Source organism: Haliotis rubra, unplaced genomic scaffold (assembly GCF_003918875.1).
Source record: "Haliotis rubra isolate DU_JTF1 unplaced genomic scaffold, ASM391887v1 Scf2529, whole genome shotgun sequence".
NCBI lineage: Eukaryota > Metazoa > Mollusca > Gastropoda > Lepetellida > Haliotidae > Haliotis > Haliotis rubra.
Window position 1 is genome coordinate 1 of NW_025766591.1, and position 20,810 is coordinate 20,810.

At 40.8% G+C, this 20,810-nt stretch overlaps 1 protein-coding gene across 1 annotated transcript; it reads left to right on the plus strand.

Annotated features, from left to right (window-relative positions):
• Positions 1-1,635: 1,635 nt before the first annotated feature.
• LOC124279600 (MAM and LDL-receptor class A domain-containing protein 1-like) lies at positions 1,636-18,001 on the plus strand. Its single transcript, XM_046715443.1, has 19 exons — positions 1,636-1,702; positions 2,348-2,488; positions 3,360-3,619; positions 3,732-3,816; positions 4,303-4,411; positions 5,965-6,226; positions 7,055-7,139; positions 7,415-7,606; positions 9,160-9,311; positions 9,610-9,720; positions 10,026-10,116; positions 10,827-10,967; positions 12,691-12,858; positions 13,254-13,436; positions 13,935-14,147; positions 14,516-14,775; positions 15,381-15,468; positions 17,196-17,372; positions 17,793-18,001. Exons 1-19 carry the CDS (start codon positions 1,636-1,638, stop codon positions 17,999-18,001), a joined length of 2,994 nt encoding a protein of 997 aa, XP_046571399.1.
• Positions 18,002-20,810: the final 2,809 nt, after the last annotated feature.

Consider the following 20,810-nt stretch of genomic DNA (forward strand, 5'->3'; position numbering starts at 1 on the left):
TGGGCAGCAGGTAAACACGCTGAACGTGTACGCCAAGTCCCAAAGTCTGGGTAATGTGCTGTGGACACTGTCCGGCAACCAAGGTATGGACTGGCAGATAGCACAAGTGACCATTCCGAGAGGATCAAACTACAACGTGAGTAATGAGGAGTCTCTCTTCCTCTCCCCCCCTCTCTCTCTCTTTCTCTCTCTCTCTCTCCCTCTCCCTCTCTCTTTCTCTCTCTCTCTCTTTCTCTCTTTCTCTCCATCCATCCCCTCTCTCTCGCTCCCCTCTCTCTCTCTCTTTCTCTCTCTCCCTCCACCTCCCTCCTCTCCTTCTCTCTTTTTCTCTCTCTTTCTCTCTCTTTGTGTCTCTGTCTGTTCCTCTCCCTCTCTCTTTCTCTGTCTCTGTCTGTCTCTCTCCTGTCCTCCCTCTCTTTCTCTCTCTCCTCCCTCCCTCTCTTTCTCTGTTTTATCTGTGTCTCTGTCTGTTTCACCTTCTCTCTCTCTCTCTGTCGCCCTTCCTGATTTACCTTTCTTTTTCTTCTCTCCTCGTTCCAAACTCATCTCTCTCAGAAGCTGTTACGTTTTTGACCAATGATCCTATGAAGACAGTTTCCGTTTGGTTGGATTTACTGCACCAACCAGATGACTTACAGTCGTCTATGACCTATTACTGCAGATCGTGTTTGAGGGCCAGCCGGGGCACAGGTAGCCGTGGGGACATTGCCATTGATGACATCTTGCTGGAAACATGGCTCCTGTCCGAGACCAGAGTAACGTACCCCCCTTTCCCTTCTGGATGTGAGTGTTCCCACGTGTAGGTCTTTCCGGGTTATCGAATCATAGCCAGGTAGACATGCCGACATGTATCTAGCTAAATATTCCTAAATTTCCCTAACAAAAGACAAGTTTGCTGATTAACGGGTTTCCCTTCCTTACTAATGCAAGCAATATCTAATCGTAATGTTACCAGTGTCAAGATGTAGGCGACCAATGGTAGCAGTTTTCTGATCACAGTGTTACCAATTAAGTGTCAAGATGGAGGCGACCAATGGAAACAATAGCTCTCTGGTCACACTGTTACCAATAGAAGTGTCAAGATGTAGGCGACCAATGGAAGCAATATCTGATCACAATGTTACCAATTAGTGTCAAGATGTAGGCGACCAATGAAAAGAAATATCTGATCACAATGTTATCACTTAGTGTCAAGATGTGGGTGACCAATAGAAGCAATAGCCCTCTGATCACAGTGTTACCAATCAGTGTCAAGATGTAGACGACCAATTGGAGCAATAGCCCTCTGATCACAGTGTTACCAATCAGTGTCAAGATGTAGACGACCAATGGAAGCAATAGCCCTCTGATCACAGTGTTACCAATCAGTGTCAAGATGTAGACGACCAATAGAAGCAATAGCCCTCTGATCACAGTGTTTCCAATCAGTGTCAAGATGTAGACGACCAATGGAAGCAATAGCCCTCTGATCACAGTGTTACTAATTTACCAATCAGTGTCAAGAATAGTGTCAAGATGTAGGTGACCAATGGAAGCAATAGCCCTCTGATCACAGTGTTACTAATTAGTGTCAAGATGTGGGTGACCAATGGAAGCAATAGCTCTCTGATCACAGTGTGACTAATTAGTGTCAAGATGTGGGTGATCAATGGAAGCAATAGCTCTCTGATCACAGTGTTACTAATTGAGTGTCAAGATGTGGGTGAGTGTTACTAAATGGAAGCAATGGAAGCTAGCTCTAATCACAGTGTTACTAATTGAATTCGACAGTGTCAAGATGTGGAGTGACCAATGGAAGCAATAGCCCTCTGATCACAGTGTTACTAATTAGTGTCAAGATGTGGGTGACCAATAGAAGCAATAGCCCTCTGATCACAGTGTTACCAATCAGTGTCAAGATGTGGACTGACCAATTGAAGCAATGGCTGTCACTGATCACAGTGTTACTGTGTTACCAATTAGTGTCAAGATGTAGAGATGTGGGTGACCAATTGACCAACGAGAAGCAATAGCTGTCTGATCACAGTGTTACTAATCAGTGTCAAGATGTGGGTGACCAATTGGAAGCAATAGCTCTCTGATCACAGTGTTACCAATTAGTGTCAAGATGTAGAGATGTAGCTCTCTGCACGACCAATGGAAGCAATGGCTTTCTGATCCCAAATGTAACCAATGAATGTCAAGGCTCATTGACAAATGGATGTAAGCAATGAATGTCATAGCTTTCTGATCACAATGTAACCAATGAATGATGTCAATGTGAGTGTTCTATCCACTGAGAACAATCGTCTTTCCTTTGAAATGTCATGTTAGGTGTTTCTTTCTAAATCCCGGTTTTCACCTGCAGGTTATTGCAACTTCGAGCACGGCACCTGCACTTGGCTGAACACCCAAAGGAATGATGACTTCGACTGGGTCATCCACCATGGCAGCACGTCCACCGGCCATACTGGACCTCAGAGTGACCACACAACCGGAAAAGCCTCAGGTGGGTACGGTAACCTTCAAAGCGGATCAGGAAGCCACGTCTATAAATCCTTCTTCAATCACCACACAGAGGAATCTTAATGTGTGAGTGAGTGAGGTTAGTTTTACTTCGCACTCAGCATTTTTACAGCTATATGGCGGCGGACGGTAAATAATCGAGTCTGGGCCAGACAATCCAGTGATGAACAGTATCAGCAACGATCAGCGCAATTGGGATACGATGAATTGTGTCAGCCAAGTCAGCGAGCATGACGACCCGATCCCGTTCGTCGCCTCTTACGACAAGCATGGGTTACTGAAGACCAATTCTAACCCGGACCTTCACGGGTCAGAGGAATCTTAAACAATGTCACTATGTTTTGCTCGGATCGTCGTAAAAACCTCAATACAAATGTACTTATATTACATGTATAGTCTTGTTAGTGAAGCATTATTTACACGACATCGCTGGGAACATGTAGAGTCCTATTCTTGGTGGTACCTTCGTATATTTTCAGGATTATTTATGTCATTATTTATGATTAAGATAAGTAAATACAGCAAAGAGTTTGGGTGATCATGGTACAATCAGGCTAGTTAGGCTCATCATCAGGGCTCTTGCCCCGTTTACACGCAGTCCAGAAAGAGAATGGGACTTCTCCCAGCAACCGCTGTGTTATCGAAACCACCAGGAAGTGAGGATGTGCAGACTCCACAACACTGCCGCCTTCTGAATTACCCAGAGTGTCAGAAGGGTTGTGCTCTTGGCAGCAATCCCGGGGAATCTTCCGATTTGTGTCAAGAGATTAGTAGGTATCAAACTTAAGGTACCACGAACACTTATTATTATTATCACCATTATGGATATAAAAAGAGCTTTGGTGTCTTTACAGGTCACTACATGTACATTGGAGTCAAGTGCCCACAGACAAAGGGGGACAGAGCCCGATATGTCAGCGAATCCTTCAAAATGAGTTCCCAGAGGAAATGTTTCCAGTTTTGGTACAGCATGAAGGGCAGTGACATCGGCACCCTCCGCGTCTACGTCGTCACGGGGCTGACGCAGACAGTGGCATGGCAGCTAAGCGGGCCACAACAGTCAACGTGGATGCTCGCTAGAGTGCCTGTCTACTCCCCCAAAAAGAATTTTAAAGTGAGAATCACCCGCATTGCAATATTCATATGCGGAGAATTTCTAAATCCTGGTCGAAAGCCTTGGATGACTTGTTATGTTTATTAACTAATACGGCATATATCTATTTCAGTTCATAATTGAAGGCATCGTTGGAAATGGAGTCAACGGTGATATTGCAATCGATGATATGGCAGTCAATACAATGAATTGTGGAGGTTTGTATATGGATTATGTTATTCCTTGGAGTTTATAATTTTTCGTGTCATTTTAGGGGCGGTGGGGTAGCCATGTGGTATAAAGCTTTCCCTCGTCACGCCGAAGACCCGGCTCGATTCCCCACATGGATACAATGTGTGAAGCCCATGCTTGGTGTCCTACTCCGTGATAATGCTGGAATATTGCTAACAGCGGCGTAAAACTAAACTCACTCACTCCTGTCATTTTACGACATAACATTTTAACCGAAAGTAGGCGACGTTTTACAAATTTGTGTGAATACATGTCGTTACTGCTCCCCTTAAATGCTACGGAATGCTGTCGCGCACTTTGACCAAGACGAATACTTGCGTATATGGAAACAGAGATTTATCGCCGTTAAGGGAAACCGAACCTAAAGTTAACTGACGACAAGTTTATAGCACCATTTACATAGTACTTTCTGTGATGTTTAATATCAAACAAGGACATGTGTTTTGTTTTAGTGTCGCCATCAAATGCTAGGCCTCCATCAGCAACAACGACAGCCGCCACCACGTTAAAGCCGACGTCAACAACTCCGAGGAAGTCCACTGCCCATGTTCCACCATGTAGGTATACGTTTTCGTCGACACACTGAACCTCTACTGTTGCATAGAGGAAACATATAACATTTGTAGGGCATGGAGGTTAGAGTCGACGGTGGAAAACGTTTGGTCCATTTTACTAAAAATGCTTGGTCAATATTACTGATAATATTTAGCCCATATTACTAAAATGTCACGGATTTCAGCGTCAAAGCCTGTCTCCTGCACCTTTGACAACGACTTGTGCAGCTGGAGTCAAATGTCGAACGACAACTTCAACTGGACACGACATCATGGATCTACCTCATCCGGCGGGACTGGACCCCAGAGGGATCACACAACAGGCAGTACGTATACAGTGTTATGAGTGCAACCATGCTTGTCGTAAGAGGCGACTAATGGGGTTTGATGGTAAGGCTCGCTGACTTGGTTGTTGTAAATAATCGAGTCCTGGACCACACAATCCATTGATCAACAGCATGAGCATCGATCTGCGCAACTGGGAACCGATAACATGTGTCAACCAAGTCAGCGAGCCTGACCACCCGATCCCGTTAGTAGCCTCTTACGACAAGCATGGGTTACTGAAGACCAATATTCTAACCCGGACCTTCACGTGTCCACTAATTTGTGCATATTCCTACACCGTGTAAAACCTACTGATTGACATTGTATATTGTCTTGGCGTGTTGATAACAATTGGAAACAGTAATAGTTAGAAAAAGAAAGGTATTATTGAAATAGTGGTACAGTTGCAATCTGAGTGTATGGTTAATATCGTTACCTTCCAGCAACGTAGAACTCTTTTTAACATCAACACATGACGACACAGCCAGTAACCTATACCATGATCAAGGTCCACTCGAAGTTGTTCATATACTTCCTGTTGATAGATGTTGTGCGTACACACCCTGAATGGATATTTATTCGGGCAAGTAGGATGAATTTTGGATGTGAACAAATGACGGACAGTGATATTCAGCACTTACAGTTTTTTTATAATCAATAGTGCAAGTAACCGTTGATATTTGAACTTGTCATCAATATATTGACATCAAGCCATGGGCAGTTCGATCAAACAGACTCTGTTGCTCATCCTTTCAGTCATTGGATTGTCTGGTCCAGACAGCTCACAAACCGACGGAATATGCCTTAAATATTGCTGATTACGGTGTACAGACATTCCCAAACTGTGGGCGTGATATTAGTTCGTGATATTGACCATAAAGCTGGAATATTGCTGAATGCGGCGTAAAACTCAACTCACTCACTCACTCGTGATATTGATGGAACATTTAAAACTTCAGCATATAACCCAGATCATTCACTCATTCATCGATCCGTTTCTGAATTGGTCTCCAGCAACCCATGCTTGCCGTAAGAGGCTACTAAAGTCAGGCTTGCTTGACACATGTCATCGTATCCCAATTGCGTAGATCGATGATCATCCAGATGTCCAGATTCGATTATTTACAGACCCCCGCCATATAGCTGGAATATTGCTGAGTGCGGCATTAAACAACAAGCCAACAAACGCTCAAACTCAAACACCATTACTCACAGAGTTCCTTTGTGTTTCAGGGGGTTCTATCTCTACACTGAGGTCAATGGACAGTCGGTCAACAAGACAGCCAGACTTCAGAGCAAGTCCATCACCTCTCGCACGATGACCAAGTGTTTCTCTTTCTGGTACCACATGCACGGCGACCACATCGGCACCCTCAACCTCTACATCATGTCCACGCCAACCATCGGCAGCCCAGTCTGGACCAAGACAGGAGCCCAGGGCTTGAACTGGAAACAAGGCGCTATCACCGTGACCAAAAGGAACACACCATATAAAGTAAGTGAGTGAGTGAGTGAGGTTGGTTTTACACCGCTTTTAGCAATATTCCAGCTTATCACGACGGGGACTCATGAAATACGCTTCACACATTGTACCAATGTACTGACTGACTGAGTTTAGTTTTACGCCGCTTTTAGCAATATTCCAGCAATATCACGGCGGGGGACACCAGAAATGGGCTTAACACATTGTGCCCATATGGGGAATCGAACCCGGGTCTTCGGCGTGACGAGCCAACGCTTTAACCACTAGGCTACCCCACCGCCCCTAAAGTGAATAGAATAAAGTGTACGACCTTGACGTATATGTTTTACATTCAAGCTTTATTCATAGATTTACACAGCTTTTGGCAATAATAAGCAATATCATGTCTGGGGACACCAGGAATGGTTTCACACATTGTACCTATGTAGGGAATTGAACCCGGGTCTTCGGCATGACGCGCACGTTTTAACTACTAGGCTACCCTCTTCAATGTCACTATTGCCAATGTATCTTCATGTCCAAGTGAGTTACGATAGTCCTGGTAATTTAACCACAGTTACGTCATATATTCTTAACCCGTGAAGATCCGTGTTAGAATTGGTCGTCAGCAGCCCATGCTTGTCGGAAGAGGCAACTAACGGTATCGAGTGGTCAGGCTCGCTGACTTGGTTGACACATGTCATCGTATCCCAATTGCATTTGATGCTCATGCTGTTGATGATTGGTTTGTGTGGTCCAAACTGGATTATTTACAGACCTCCGCAAACTCAACCAATCAATCAATCGTAACCATATTTTGCTGTATTGAAAGTTTGTTGCTATGTTCCAATGTTGTTACAGATTCTGATTGAGGCTGTGACCGCTAACGGAAATAGGGGAGACATTGCCATAGATGACGTAAAGTTGGCAAACGGGACATGCACAGGTATATTGTATAACAGTTCAGTGGTACAACTGACTGCTTGCTATCATCAGATGCATAGTACGACAAGGATACTGTTGATAAAAAATAGCTACAAAGGACAAAACTCAAGTACCTGTTTTTTACAACTTTGAATAAAAAGAAATAAAAAGGAACGTCTGTGAAACGTCTTGTAGGTTTCGGATGTAATAACTAATAAGCATAAGTTTTTATGAACATTATGTGATAGTGATAATACCAGCTTTTCGTGGGGTGTGAAATTACTCCTCTCTCCCCAGGAACAACTGGACCGCCTGTCCACACCACTGTCCACCCAGGCCAGGTCGTCAGGAAATGTGACTTTGAAGCTAAAGCAATCTGTGGCTACACTCAGGACAAGACGGACAAATTTGACTGGACATGGACGTCACATACGACATCCAGCTACGGCACAGGACCCAGCAACGACCACACCTACGGAACAACAAGCGGTAGGTATCTGTGAGGTTACGAAACCATGCTTTCCCGGAAGTATGGTAACAATGAAAGTTTGGGGTTGGGTGGAGCTTCATGCACTAACATATAGCCATGGTTCCATTTTCATTTTCGCCTTACAAAAGGTCTCTGGATTTGTGTGTTATTACAGTTTGTTCCCCCAAAGAGGTATCACTGAGTGAGTGAGTGAGTTGGGTTTTACGCCTCTTTTAGCAATATTCGAGCAATTGTGGGGAATCGAATCCGGACCTTCGGGGTGACGAGCAAATGCTTTAACCATTAGGCTACCCCACAGCCTCAAGGTATCACTGAAACGCCACGATACAACTGAAACAACTGACACATTGACGTTAACCTAAACTCACTCGTGGTCGTCTACGACAATGGATTCCCTACGACGTCGTTGATCTGATGTATAGGAATATAGGGATGATATAGCGATTTCAATTTAATTATCCGTAATTAGCTTGAATGGTTTGAAGGGAAAACTTTAAAATAACATGGTCGGAAGTGTTTTGTGAATGTGTATCTAAAACATTTTAACATAGTTTGAAGATTATATCACTTTTGATAGAAACATCAGTGCACCACCCTGTATTTTTACCAATTAATTGTGTCTGAACTGGAATTCTAAACTCTTTCCAAAATATAACCTTTATAATTTGATAGAGCAAGCATTTAACTTTTCAAAAACGAAAACATCATTGAAATCACCATGTACTTTAATTAGGATAACTGCCTATATTTAAAACAGGTATTTTCCTGTCCTAAAACTAGTTACCTTATTTTGAAAAGTGAAAGTAATCATTGATTGTTATGTGGCTATAAATTCGTTATTTATTGTGAATGGATGAAAGTTTGTAAACTAAGATTTAGGAGGCAAGGAGAAGTGTTTATTCCATACAATAAACTCAAAATCATAAAAGATTCATTCCAAAATCTTATTTATGGGGATTTTTCAATTTTTGTCTATTAGCAATCTGAATTGTTGGAAAAAGGTCTGAATTATGCAAAACTAAAGCTTACTTGATGAGTAAATGTCATCTTGGTATATAACAGAATTGTTGTTTTTAGTCCAAACTTAATTTAATTGTGTAGTTTGAGCAGGAGAGGATAGTTATCTTCGGTAAAACTCAGTCCCATCACATTTTCATCAACATATTCCTTCATAAAGAAGAGAAAAGGTTATGGTATTTGTAAAAATGTCAATGGATAAAGCTTCTTTAACTATAGGTTAATTAACTTTATGGCTATACCCTAACTTTTCTGTAGCATCACATCTTGTTTTCAGAATAGGGTGGTGCTTAATTCATGCATGGGTGTATATAAATGGACAAATATGACAATTTTAAATTGAGCTGACTACGTTGGTTAACATTTCGATACAACCAACCCAGGCTGGAAATACAGAGACGAACTTGAAAAAAATGGATGTACACCTTTTATTTACTTGACAACAAACAGTATTTTGTGAGGTTCAAGAGTAAACGGATAACTGAAGCTGGGGATAACAGGAGTTAAAGGACTGTTTTAATCTCTTTTCGTTCAGGTCACTATCTGTACACCGAGGCAACTAACCGAGCAAATGGAGACATAGCACGCATCTTGTCGCCGACCTATCATGACAGCCAGGCAATGTGTGTCAATTTCTACTACCACATGTACGGATCTATGATGGGAACTTTCAACGTCTACGCTCAGGTATGTCAGATTCATATTTTCATAGCTTTTATCTTTCTTGATTGTAAACTTCCGATTCATGTATACCTCAAAAAATATTATCTTCAGAAAAAATGAATTTTGAATACTGAAATTAAAAGTATTTGTATATAAGTATTGGGTAATCCTGGTATTAATATTCATTTACTTCTGTTAAATATATGACCTCAAGAATGTTGTCAAGGTTAGTGATGACCTATTCAGAGAATGGCCGGTTGTGATGATGTATATTCCGTACAGTACACGTGGTCTAGATAAGTAACACTATTATTTGTTGCAGGTTGGAAACAACACAGGTCGGCCATTATTTTCACGTCGTGGTAACCAGGGCAACAAATGGACAGTTGGTCAGGCAACTGTCCCAGCATCCACTGCAACTTCCGGATATCGGGTGCGTCTCTCTCTCCTCATTCACCAACCCCCCACATCCCCGAACCCGATCCCTTTCTACTCTGATAAGTCAGAACCAGGAATTACAGCGGAATTGTTTGTAGAATAAGCAATGGTGGTCAACGAACAGTTACACACATTTTATATCAGATGTATATGTATTTTATAATGTATGTAATGTATGGTAACAAGAAATCAGCTTATCACAGATCACTCTTAACTAACAATATGTATAACGTACTGTATATCGTGCGACTTAGTCACCAGGAAAGGAGGCATTCATACAGTAACCCATTTGGATTTCAGATGGTGTTTGAAGGATCCCGAGGCTCAGGCTACAAATCAGACATAGCACTGGACGATGTCAGTTTCAAAGTGGGTTCATGTTCAAATCCTGGTAAGTTGAATACAGCTTCTAAACTTTGTACATAGAATAAGGTTCCCAGTGGTCTACTCAACGGTAGCACATGGAGTAGACGACGGGTCCTCTTTTCATAAAACATAAAAGGCAGAGCGGGCGAAACTTATCGATAATCCGAAATATCGCCGATAGGGAAGAATATTTATGATTATCGATAAGAAACTTGTGTTATCAATAATATCGTACATTAACTTTTGTGATAGAAATAGTTTCTCACACAATATACAAACATAGGAGTTTATTCATGAGAGCTTCTAAATTATGTTCAGGACGCTGTTTTGTAAATAATCAATGCAAAAACATGTCGCTGGTCACCAGTGATGTAAAATTTATTCTTTTCTTTCAGACAATTTTGCTCAAAGTTACGTCTCCGATATGTATCGATAATTGATCGATATTTAGTTAACGATTATCGATTTCTATGATCTATATCGATAGCCAGCCATAATATAAGGACAGAATAATTTACAGAATGTAAATTCACCTAACCATGAAATATTTTTGTTTTGAATGAGAACTGTAATAAGCGCCATCTTGAAATTGAAATATTTTCTCTGTGTAAAATAGTAGTTTTGAAGTTTAGGTCTCTCTGTAATAGCGTGTGGTAATCTCAGGTCGAGATTGTGTATAATATTCAAATCTGTTTGTACGAGGAATTAGTTCTCTGTAAATGTGTTCATCTACAGGTGACTGCACGTTCGAATCCGGTCTGTGCACTTGGAAGAACACTGCCAAAGGAGATCAGTTTGACTGGACAATGGACTCCGCCGGGACCTCCACTACCTCTACTGGACCTTCCACTGACCACACGCTCGGTACACGACAAGGTGAGAAGTGCAGTATTTCACATGGAACGCAATTTATGTTTTTTTTCGTGATTTAGCTAGTAACGGTAAAAATAAATGAGGAAAGGAAAGACGATTTGCGGACAGTATGTTCACCACAACCTTCCACACATCAAAAGGCGAGATGAGACTATTAGCAGTGTTCATTCTCTATGAAGACGAGATGATATTATTACCAGTTTTTCATTCTTTATGACAACGAAATGACACTATTACCAGTTTTTCATTCTTTATGAAGACGAGATGACACTATTACCACTTTTTCATTCTTTATGACAACGAAATGACACTATTACCAGTTTTTCATTCTTTATGAAGACGAGATGGCACTATTACCAGATTTTCATTCTTTATGAAGACAAGATGACACTATTACCCCTTTTTCATTCTTTATGATCACGAGATGACACTTTTACGAGTTTTCATTCTTTATGAAGACGAGATGACACTTTTACAAGTTTTTCAGTCTTTTTGAAGACAAGATGACACTATTACCCCTTTTTCATTCTTTATGACAATGAAATGACACTATTATCAGTTTTCATTCTCTATGAAGACGAGATGACACTATTACCAGTTTTTCATTCTTTATGAAGACGAGATGACACTATTACCCCTTTTCATTCTTTATGACAACGAAATGACACTATTACCAGTTTTTCATTCTTTATGAAGACGAGATGACACTATTACCAGTTTTTCATTCTTTATGAAGACGAGATGACACTATTACCAGTTTTTCATTCTCTATGAAGACGAGATGACACTATTACAAGTTTTCATTCTTTATGAAGACGAGATGACAATTTTACCAGTTTTTCAGTCTTTTTGAAGACACGATGACACTATTACCTTTTTCATTCTTTATGATCACGAAATGACACTATTACCAGTTTTTCATTCTTTATGAAGACGAGATGATACTGTCACCACTTTTTCATTCTTTATGAAGACGAGATGATACTGTCACCACTTTTTCCAGTTTTTTATTCTTTAAACTTGACCTTAAGTTATGATATTTGCAACCTCAATGTTTACCTATTCTTTGACACCTGGTATCATCATTGTACTTCCACATTTTTCTCGAGTGTTGGGTCGTGAAGGTGTCGCTCTTGTTTTGGTCTCCTCTCATATTTTCCCTTGCTTCAAAGATACCAGTTCGACAATGAAGTCACGAACGTCGCCGAGTCAATGTATAGGATAAATTAGCACATACACATATTGTTTTCAATTTTCCAGTTTTCATTTTGTGTACAATATAAAAGCAATAGTTCTCACTTCAGACACGTCGGTATATTTGTGTTCAAAAGCATGCTGAATCACGACGTGTCAGAAGAGAAGAGTCCCTAGTATGGTGATCAGCCTGCAGTTGCTGGTGATCTATAGCCCGAATTTATATTGCATTGCTGTCTATAGTGATATATGTTTTATAGTAGCGTACTATTTTTAAATCAAGAGCTGTGATAAGTTTTACTGACCTTTGATGACTGTTTTTTACGTTCTAAATGTATTGAATTTAATAATGATATGAATTAAATTGTTCACGTCACGATATGGCTGAAATATTACCGATGTGACGCTAAATATTAACTCACTCACTCACTTACTCAGAAGAAAAGAAACAAAGTGTCATCGGTAATATGACAGAGTTTCACGACCATGACAATTCCCTGAGTTCATAAGGTTTACAATTGTGTGTTTGCAGGCAAGTACCTGTACATAGAAACCTCGGCCCCAAGACTGACCGGAGACAAGGCGTGGCTGGTCAGTGAGAGCTTCCCCCGTGTCACGTCCAGCGGCAGGTGCGTCAGCTTCTGGTACAGCATGTACGGGGCCACCGTCGATTCTCTCAACATCTACATCAGGGTACCCGGTAAGTCAGACTTCAAGAACTATTCGATGGCCATAATGGTGTATTCAAATAAGAAATGGTATTTTTAAAAGTAAAATTAATAATGATTTGATAACAAGATTATCCAGGTTTAAATAATGTTACAGTGTTAATTGTTAGTTATTTAGACTTGCCAATGTAACACAATTGTTCATTTATATGTAATATTCTTACATGTCAGTCATCTAAATTAACATTCGTTATGGCTCCTATCTGATGCCAATTCGAAATAATAGTATATAAATGTATCATCCAGTGAACATCACACAAGGGTTATGTAACAAATTAAATGAGTGTCTCCCCTTAAGTTTATCATGTGATCAATGTCATCAGAAGGTGCGAAGATGTTAAACGAGTTCATGAAAATTCCTCAACAGGGCGAACTGACTACATGATCTGGCATCAGTCCGGTAACCAAGGCAACGGCTGGTTCAATGGCCAGGCACCAATCACCGAAAAGAGAAAGAGTTACAGCATCGTGTTTGAAGGCGTCCGGGGCAGGAGTTACTCTGGAGACATCGCGATTGACGACATCACCTTCACGACGTCAAATTGTGGAAGTAAGTCCTTAATTGGGTGTCAAATGATTGTCTGTATAAAGTAGACAGCTATTCCATTATATACGCTTCATGTATACTATGTTTATGTTTCTTTTGTGATAATAACGCTTTAAGTATTTTTTTCTATTGAATCGAATATAACCCAAATTAACCTTCACCTTTGTTTTTGTATGCATAAATTGTATGTATTGTCTTCTCTTGTACCACCGAGTGGTTGAATAAGAATAAAGGAATTGAAATTGAAAATATTCCCAATTGGTTCCATTATAAAAACCCTCTCTTATATCATCATAAAATGTATATGACCCAGTACTTCAATCTGAATGTAGGTCCAAAGAGCGATTGATTTCATGACGTAGATACATGGTCTCGCATATTCTCTACATTTGCTTTCCTATTGTGCAAATAACACTTAACGTCATTGTACCTGTTGAAAATAGAGACAGGTGGAATCAATTTCCTGTCATGATACATCAATATATCATTTATTTGACTCAGTACTTCCGCCAAATGCCACTGCCGCTCCCCAGACAACGGCTCAAGTGACGACACAGGCGGTGGGAAAGGGAGCTTTTGACTGCGACTTCCAGAACGACTTCTGTGGCTGGGTCCAGAGTAGTAAAGCGGACCAATTTGACTGGACGAGGCACCGGGGTAGCACAGGCTCTGCAGGAACTGGCCCCACATCTGATCATTCCTTAGGCAACTCCAGTAGGTCTCCTGGAAATACTATTGCATTATGCATGTTCCAACAACCTTCCCCACATGAGTACAATGTGTGCAGCCTATTTCTGGTGTCCCCCGCCGTGGTATAGCTGGAATATTGCTAAAAGCGGCGTAAACCCATACTCAGTCACACACTCCAACAACCAGATTTTGCGGAATGTTTAATACTATGTAAGCTAAACATTCACCCTTTGTTTCCAAAAAGTGAATGTTAGTATTTGTTCTTCACTAATGAACTACTGAAAGATGAATCATTTAGTGAACTATAAACGGACACACCGGAATCGAACCCTGGTCATTGGCGTAACGAGGGAACGTTTTAACCACAAGCTACCCCTATGCTTGTCTTACAGACGGCTACTACATCTACATTGAGACGTCAGGCTCAATGAAAACCGGAGACAAGGCTCAGCTGTTCAGTCCCCGGGTTCAGGCAGGCCAGAGCTGTATCACCTTCTGGTACAACATGTACGGCAGCAACGTCGGCGCCCTCAACGTCTACGTTCAAACAGGAGCAGCCATTCCATCCACTCCTACCTGGAAGAGGACTGGCACTCATGGAACTCACTGGCGGATGGGGCAGTTCTCAGTCAACGTCAAGACCCCTTTTAACGTAAGGATTTAGTTGATTGGTTTGTTGTTTAAACCCGCATTCAACAACATTTCAGCTATATGGCGGCAGTCTGTAAATAATCGCGACCAGACAATCGGGTGATCAACATCATGAGCATCGATCTACTCAATTGGGAACCGATGACATGTTTCAGCGAGAAGTCAGTGAGCCTTATCATCCGGCCCGTTAGTTGCCTCTTACAAGCATGGGTTACTGATGATCAATTTTAACCCGGATCTCCACAGGTCTGAGTGAGCTTGGGGTTAACGGGAATCACATTACGTAAGAGTATAACTCCACTAGATACGGCAGCAGGTGGGTGAAATAAATGCTGATAATTCATATTACATATTCAGATTTACGGGATTCACATTATGTAAGAGTGTAGGCGGCGGAAGGTGGGGAGAGTTAATGGTCTTTGTTGCTATATCTTGTGTTTACTGTGTGTAGCCCCACAAACGTTATGTGAAAACGTGTTGCGTGAACGCATTTTACTTACTCGTGAGGAACACGGGTATTAAATGGTTATCGTTCTCCAGGAATGGGAACATAGCCCTAGTATTATTCAACATGTTCGGTTGGTGACATTCTGATCGATGTTGCAGATGGTGCTTGAAGGCGTGAGAGGCAACGGCTATCGTGGAGACATCGCCATAGATGACGTTAACATCGCCAACGGCTCTTGTTCAGCAGGTGATGAAGTGTATTAATGCATGAAATCTCATCTCTCGCAACAAATATTATCAGTTCTATCGCACCATCAAACGTTTAGACTCACTTAAAGCACTCACTATATGTTGTGTATATACATATGGTTACATCGAAGATGAATTTGTTCACTAACTTGGGGGAGCCAACTGTAAACCTTACGCATATGAATAGCACGAGGATCATGCATCATATTGCTGAAAAGCATGTGCAAATATCGTGTATGTGAACAGCTGTGTTTTGGTGTAAAGTTTTGTTAAGAATTCGCCAATTTTCACTGACTTTCATCATTTATCGAACTCATGACAATAATCCTTTCAAAGTTACGAATTTGTTTTACAATACATCAGTTCATATGTAAACAGTACCTTTAAATAGTATGGAATATTTTGCAAAATCTATTTTGAACAGTTGACTGAAGTAAGTGGCTACATTTACACTAGTAAGTCTAAACTTTTGATGGGTAGTATACATTACATATGAAGAATGTATATCATTGTCCCTTGCCATGTTCAGATTCAGGAAGCGGAATCACATCTGTTTTAAATGGCAGTAGAGGAAAAAGGAGGTCACAATGCTACAGTCTGTTTGACAAGAAAGTGTCCCATGAATTGCTAGATATACCAGTTTAGAAAAGTAGTTAATAAATATACTATTCACACTTTGATAAGGATCAAATCATTGATTCAACAAGAAACTATGATGTGGGGTCAAATTTGGTTTAAATACCCCAAAGCCTATTGTAAGCATGGATCCTATGTTTCAGTTTGTCATTTCATCTTGTGGATCCCATACCTGCAATTGACAGGTGTTGTGTACTTGTCAATGACTCGTTCCATGATTTGCAAAATGGTTGATTCGTGCCATGAAAACCATGTTTATGGTTAATCATGTATCAAGTGCATAAGGTTAGGTTAAAGTGACTGTCAACAATTATGTTTATAATGATGATAGTTTGTTTAACAACCTTTCTGTGATGCATGACAATATCTAATAGATGAAAAGGTGTTTGGGTATAGGTTACTCCTGAACATCTTGCCTCGTAATATTTATTAACTACCTTTCTAAACTGATATATTTAGCAATTCATGGGGACACTTTCTAGACAAACAGATTGTAAATACAATGGTTTACAATGCTAAATTAATGCAAACAAGTCATCAACGAAAACAAAGGTCGTTAACAGATTAACTACTAATGTCAATGATACAGGTTGTATATTTTATGAAACTGATACATTTACTTCGCTGACAAAAGCATATCCCAAAAGTATTCATGACCCCTTACTATTTTCGTTCAGCATGTCAACATTATGAGTATGCATCTCCTCAGGATCAGCGAATGTTAAATCATTTTCTCAAGCTGTACTCGTTTGTGGTGGGAAAGTAACACATACTGAAAACTAGGATTATTTTGTAGGTCACAATGAAACATATCAATATTAGTCAGTCTTGCCCATTAGTTCACGTAAAGCATCTATTGAAAACAATACCTTGTATATTTAACTATGCCTGGATCCTCTGGCCTCTGGATTCAGTTCCAGGTACGACCAAAGTCTGATCCTTGACCATCGCTGAATCGCTTCTTTTTGGTTTCATCCAGCTAGTGGACGTCTACAACATGCGTCACCTAGGGTCTCCTCAAAGCCAAGCTTACATGATGTTTCTAAAATACTCTCTGTCACTCACAAATTGATCGTTCATCTTACACAGGAACAACTGTGGGCCCCTCGTCAAAACCAGCCGCTGACAAATGCAACTTTGAAGCCAGTAACCTATGTGGGTTTTCACAAGATCATTCTGACAAGTTTGACTGGTCTCGGACCACGGGGTCAACTTCTTCACGTGGCACTGGACCATCGAGTGACCACACCTATGGGACAAGATTAGGTATGAACGTCAACCCGTTGTGTTGCAGGCGCGTAGCAAGCCAATGTTTCCGTGTAAGCCCAATAGGTTGCAAAGCTTTATATTTAGATAGTATTGAGGGCTTGCCCAACCGTTTTACAAACAAGCATGTGTAAGCCCGGGCATTTTGTTCATAATGGTAGCTACGCCCTGGTTTGACAACTATGATGTTTCTCGGTGTGGGTAGCAGAACATTATACATCAGTTTCCAAAGTTTTAACAATCATTTCCTGCTATTTGAGTGGTTCTTCAGGTGTCTAACGGTAAATTGGTTCCTCGAGAAGCGCTCCAACCAGGCCTGGTTGTCGAAGTCTTTTTGTTTCCGTTACGGATATGGTGGTAGTTAAGTGCTCGTCGCACTAAAACCTGTTCTTGTACAATATGCCCTCCTTCCTGACCCAGGTCACTACATGTACATTGAGACTTCCTCACCTCGACGACCCAATGATGTTGCTCGACTGAACTCCTTCATATTAACTGGACCCACCTCACCAACATGCTTCACCTTCTGGTACCACATGTATGGAAGCTCGATTGGTAGTCTGAATGTCTATGTCATGAGGAATGGTGCCAGGGGTTCTCCTGTATGGCATATGTCAGGTAAGACGTGAATAACAGTAAAAGCTTTTGGCCAATACCATATAGATCAGCAGTTATATATTAATAATTCCCACTACCCACTTTGGGTACGGGTGAATGGATCGAGTTACATACTTAGTAAAGAACAGATCAGCTGGTCGTGGGTTCGAATCTATGGCATCGATCGTGATTGGCCATTTCAGTATCATGCCCATTGTCATAGCTTCTATCAACTTGCCAAAGAATGTATTGAACCCATCCTACTCACTAACTCATCCACTCGTTCACAGGCAATCAAAGGAAACTCATGGAACGTCGCAGAGGTCTCACTCAAGACTGTATCAGGCAGCACGCCCTACCAAATTGTCTTTGAGGGCATTGTTGGGACGTAAACTACCTGGGTGATATTGCGATCGATGATTTCAGCGTGACGACAGGTTCCTGTTCAACTAGTGGTAAGTCTCAGGATTAATATCGTCAATGATTGATGCTCGGGCTAAAAAAACCAACACTATAATACAATACACATTATTATACTTCGAAAATCCCCATTTAAAATCCCCATGGAAAGGGACAAAATTATCATATTGAACCGAATATCAGAAAATGAGTGGTTGGTAGTTTTTTTTGAGACTCAAATTTGGCTCTAATGATCCTGGAGCGTTGGTCATGGATAGAATATAGGACTACATCTTCACTCCAGAGTAACCAGGAACGTCGCATGATGTTTTCTTGGAGTTTCACATAACTTCTGGCTGAAATTCTGCTAAAAGGAGTAGTGCCCTGTCCACTCATTTAAAGAGCCAGAACATGACATCATATCTTTTATCATTTTGATTTGACTTGCCAAAATATTCTAATTAGGTTTCTATATTTTCAGTGAACTGCACCTTCGACAGCGGACTTTGCTCGTGGCGTAATGACGATACCGATAAGTTTGACTGGACTCTCAACAAAGGCACGACGGGCACTGGAGGCACTGGACCAACAACTGACCACACCAGTGGACACGGTAATGTTAGAATGTATTGTGTTTCAAACTATCTTTTTCTCTTCATGCCCTTTCAAGTGACATCTTGTATTACGAAAAGCCATAATCAGTTAGAATAATTACTTTGTACCAATTTGCAGCGTCATCACAAATCACAATATGTATAAACGACGTTATTTCAAATATATCGCTACAATAGCTTTGCAGAGCCAATTTGAATTCTTACGGAAAACGGATATGAAATTACTGATAACTTTAAGTATAAAAGATGATCATTGATATTTATGACCAACACAAATCATGTAGAGATATATTCAAATTATTGAAGACCCAGGTTAGAATTGGTGGTCTTCAGAAACCCTTGTCTTCTCAGTAATTACATGAGTTCTTTGGTGTTCCAGGAGAATATGTCTTCATCGAAGCCTCATCTCCGAGGGTTTTAGGAGACAATGCCCGACTCCTCAGTGCCAATATTCCCGCCTCCAACGCAACCTGCTTCCACTTCTACTACCACATGTACGGCAGCGCGGTTGGAAGACTGTTGGTCTGGTATGAGGCCTCAAACAAATACCCATTACCAATATGGGAACAGGCAGGATCAAAGGGAAACGCCTGGCAAAAGGGCAGATTAAAATACCAACCACCACATATCGGACTTTAAAAGGTACAGTCTACGTTTGTTGCGGGACCAGAAAAATTCTGATATTCGTTAAACGTGTTTTCGGGGGCATATTAAGTATCAGGCAGACTAGCTGCAGGACAATCGAGATTAACAAACTGTGAAAAGTATACGCAAGATAAAACGTTGATTGAGACACATACCGGATGAAAAACGTCAAAGTAGGCGATAAATATTCAGGCATTGGTAATGGTGTATCCGCAGTAGAGCATTTTCTTATATATGAAGGGACATTCATAATTTATGGCGGGGAGGGGGTTAAAGGGGTCACTCATTTGTTCTCAGTAGATAGGGTTGTCGTCAGTTTTGTGCATATTAATATTTAAAACACATGTTTTATATTATTGTGAAAGGGGGCAGGCATTGATTTTGTACATGACATGCAGGGGTCACTTACTTTGTACAAAACATTTTAGGGGGTCATTCCTACATTGTACATGCTTCTCACTAGATTGTCGATTACTTACATTCAGTCTGATCGTAGGATTTAGGTATTCTAAATATTCCAGGTGTTAATCATGTCTCAGTTTACAATGTAAATGACTGCAATATACCCAGTTAAAGTTATAACAGATGTTAATAGTGCTTCTACTTTGTGCAGATCATCGTGGAAGGTATACGAGGGACCAAGCTGGTTAGGAGACATAGGGTTAGATGACGTCACTATTGACAATGCAACTTCATGTCCAAGTGAGTTTCACTATTCCTGGTAATTTTAACCTCAGTTACGTCTTATATTTTTCACCCGTGAAGATCCGAGTTAGAATTGGTTTTCAGTAACCCATACTTGTCGTAAGAGGCGACTAACGGGATCTGGGTGGTCAGACTCGCCGACTTGGTTGACACATGTCATGGTTTCATAATTGCGTAGATCGATTGTCCTACTGTTGGTGATGGAATGTCTCGTCAAGCCTGGATTATTCACAGACCGCTGCCGTCATATTGCTGGATCATTGCTGAGTGCAGTGTTAAACAATAAACATGTACAAATATCATATATTCTGAATTTTCGATAATGAAGACATTTATACAGATTATTTAAGAGTGCACTATTCTATTCATAAAATGCCAAGAAAATTATTCTGAATTGTGTTTCTAAATTATGACAGATGCATTTAGAGTGTCATAATTATTACACTATTTCAACTCTAAAATGAACAAATCAAGGCGC

Bases quoted from the DNA above. Each gene is read 5' to 3' on its own strand.
- LOC124279600 (XM_046715443.1), top strand. From the start codon at position 1,636: ATGTGGGTGATCAATGGAAGCAATAGCTCTCTGATCACAGTGTTACTA. The intron at 14,148-14,515 runs GTAGGTCTCCTG...CTTGTCTTACAG, and splicing joins TCATTCCTTAGGCAACTCCA to ACGGCTACTACATCTACATT. The intron at 14,776-15,380 runs GTAAGGATTTAG...TCGATGTTGCAG, and splicing joins ACGTCAAGACCCCTTTTAAC to ATGGTGCTTGAAGGCGTGAG.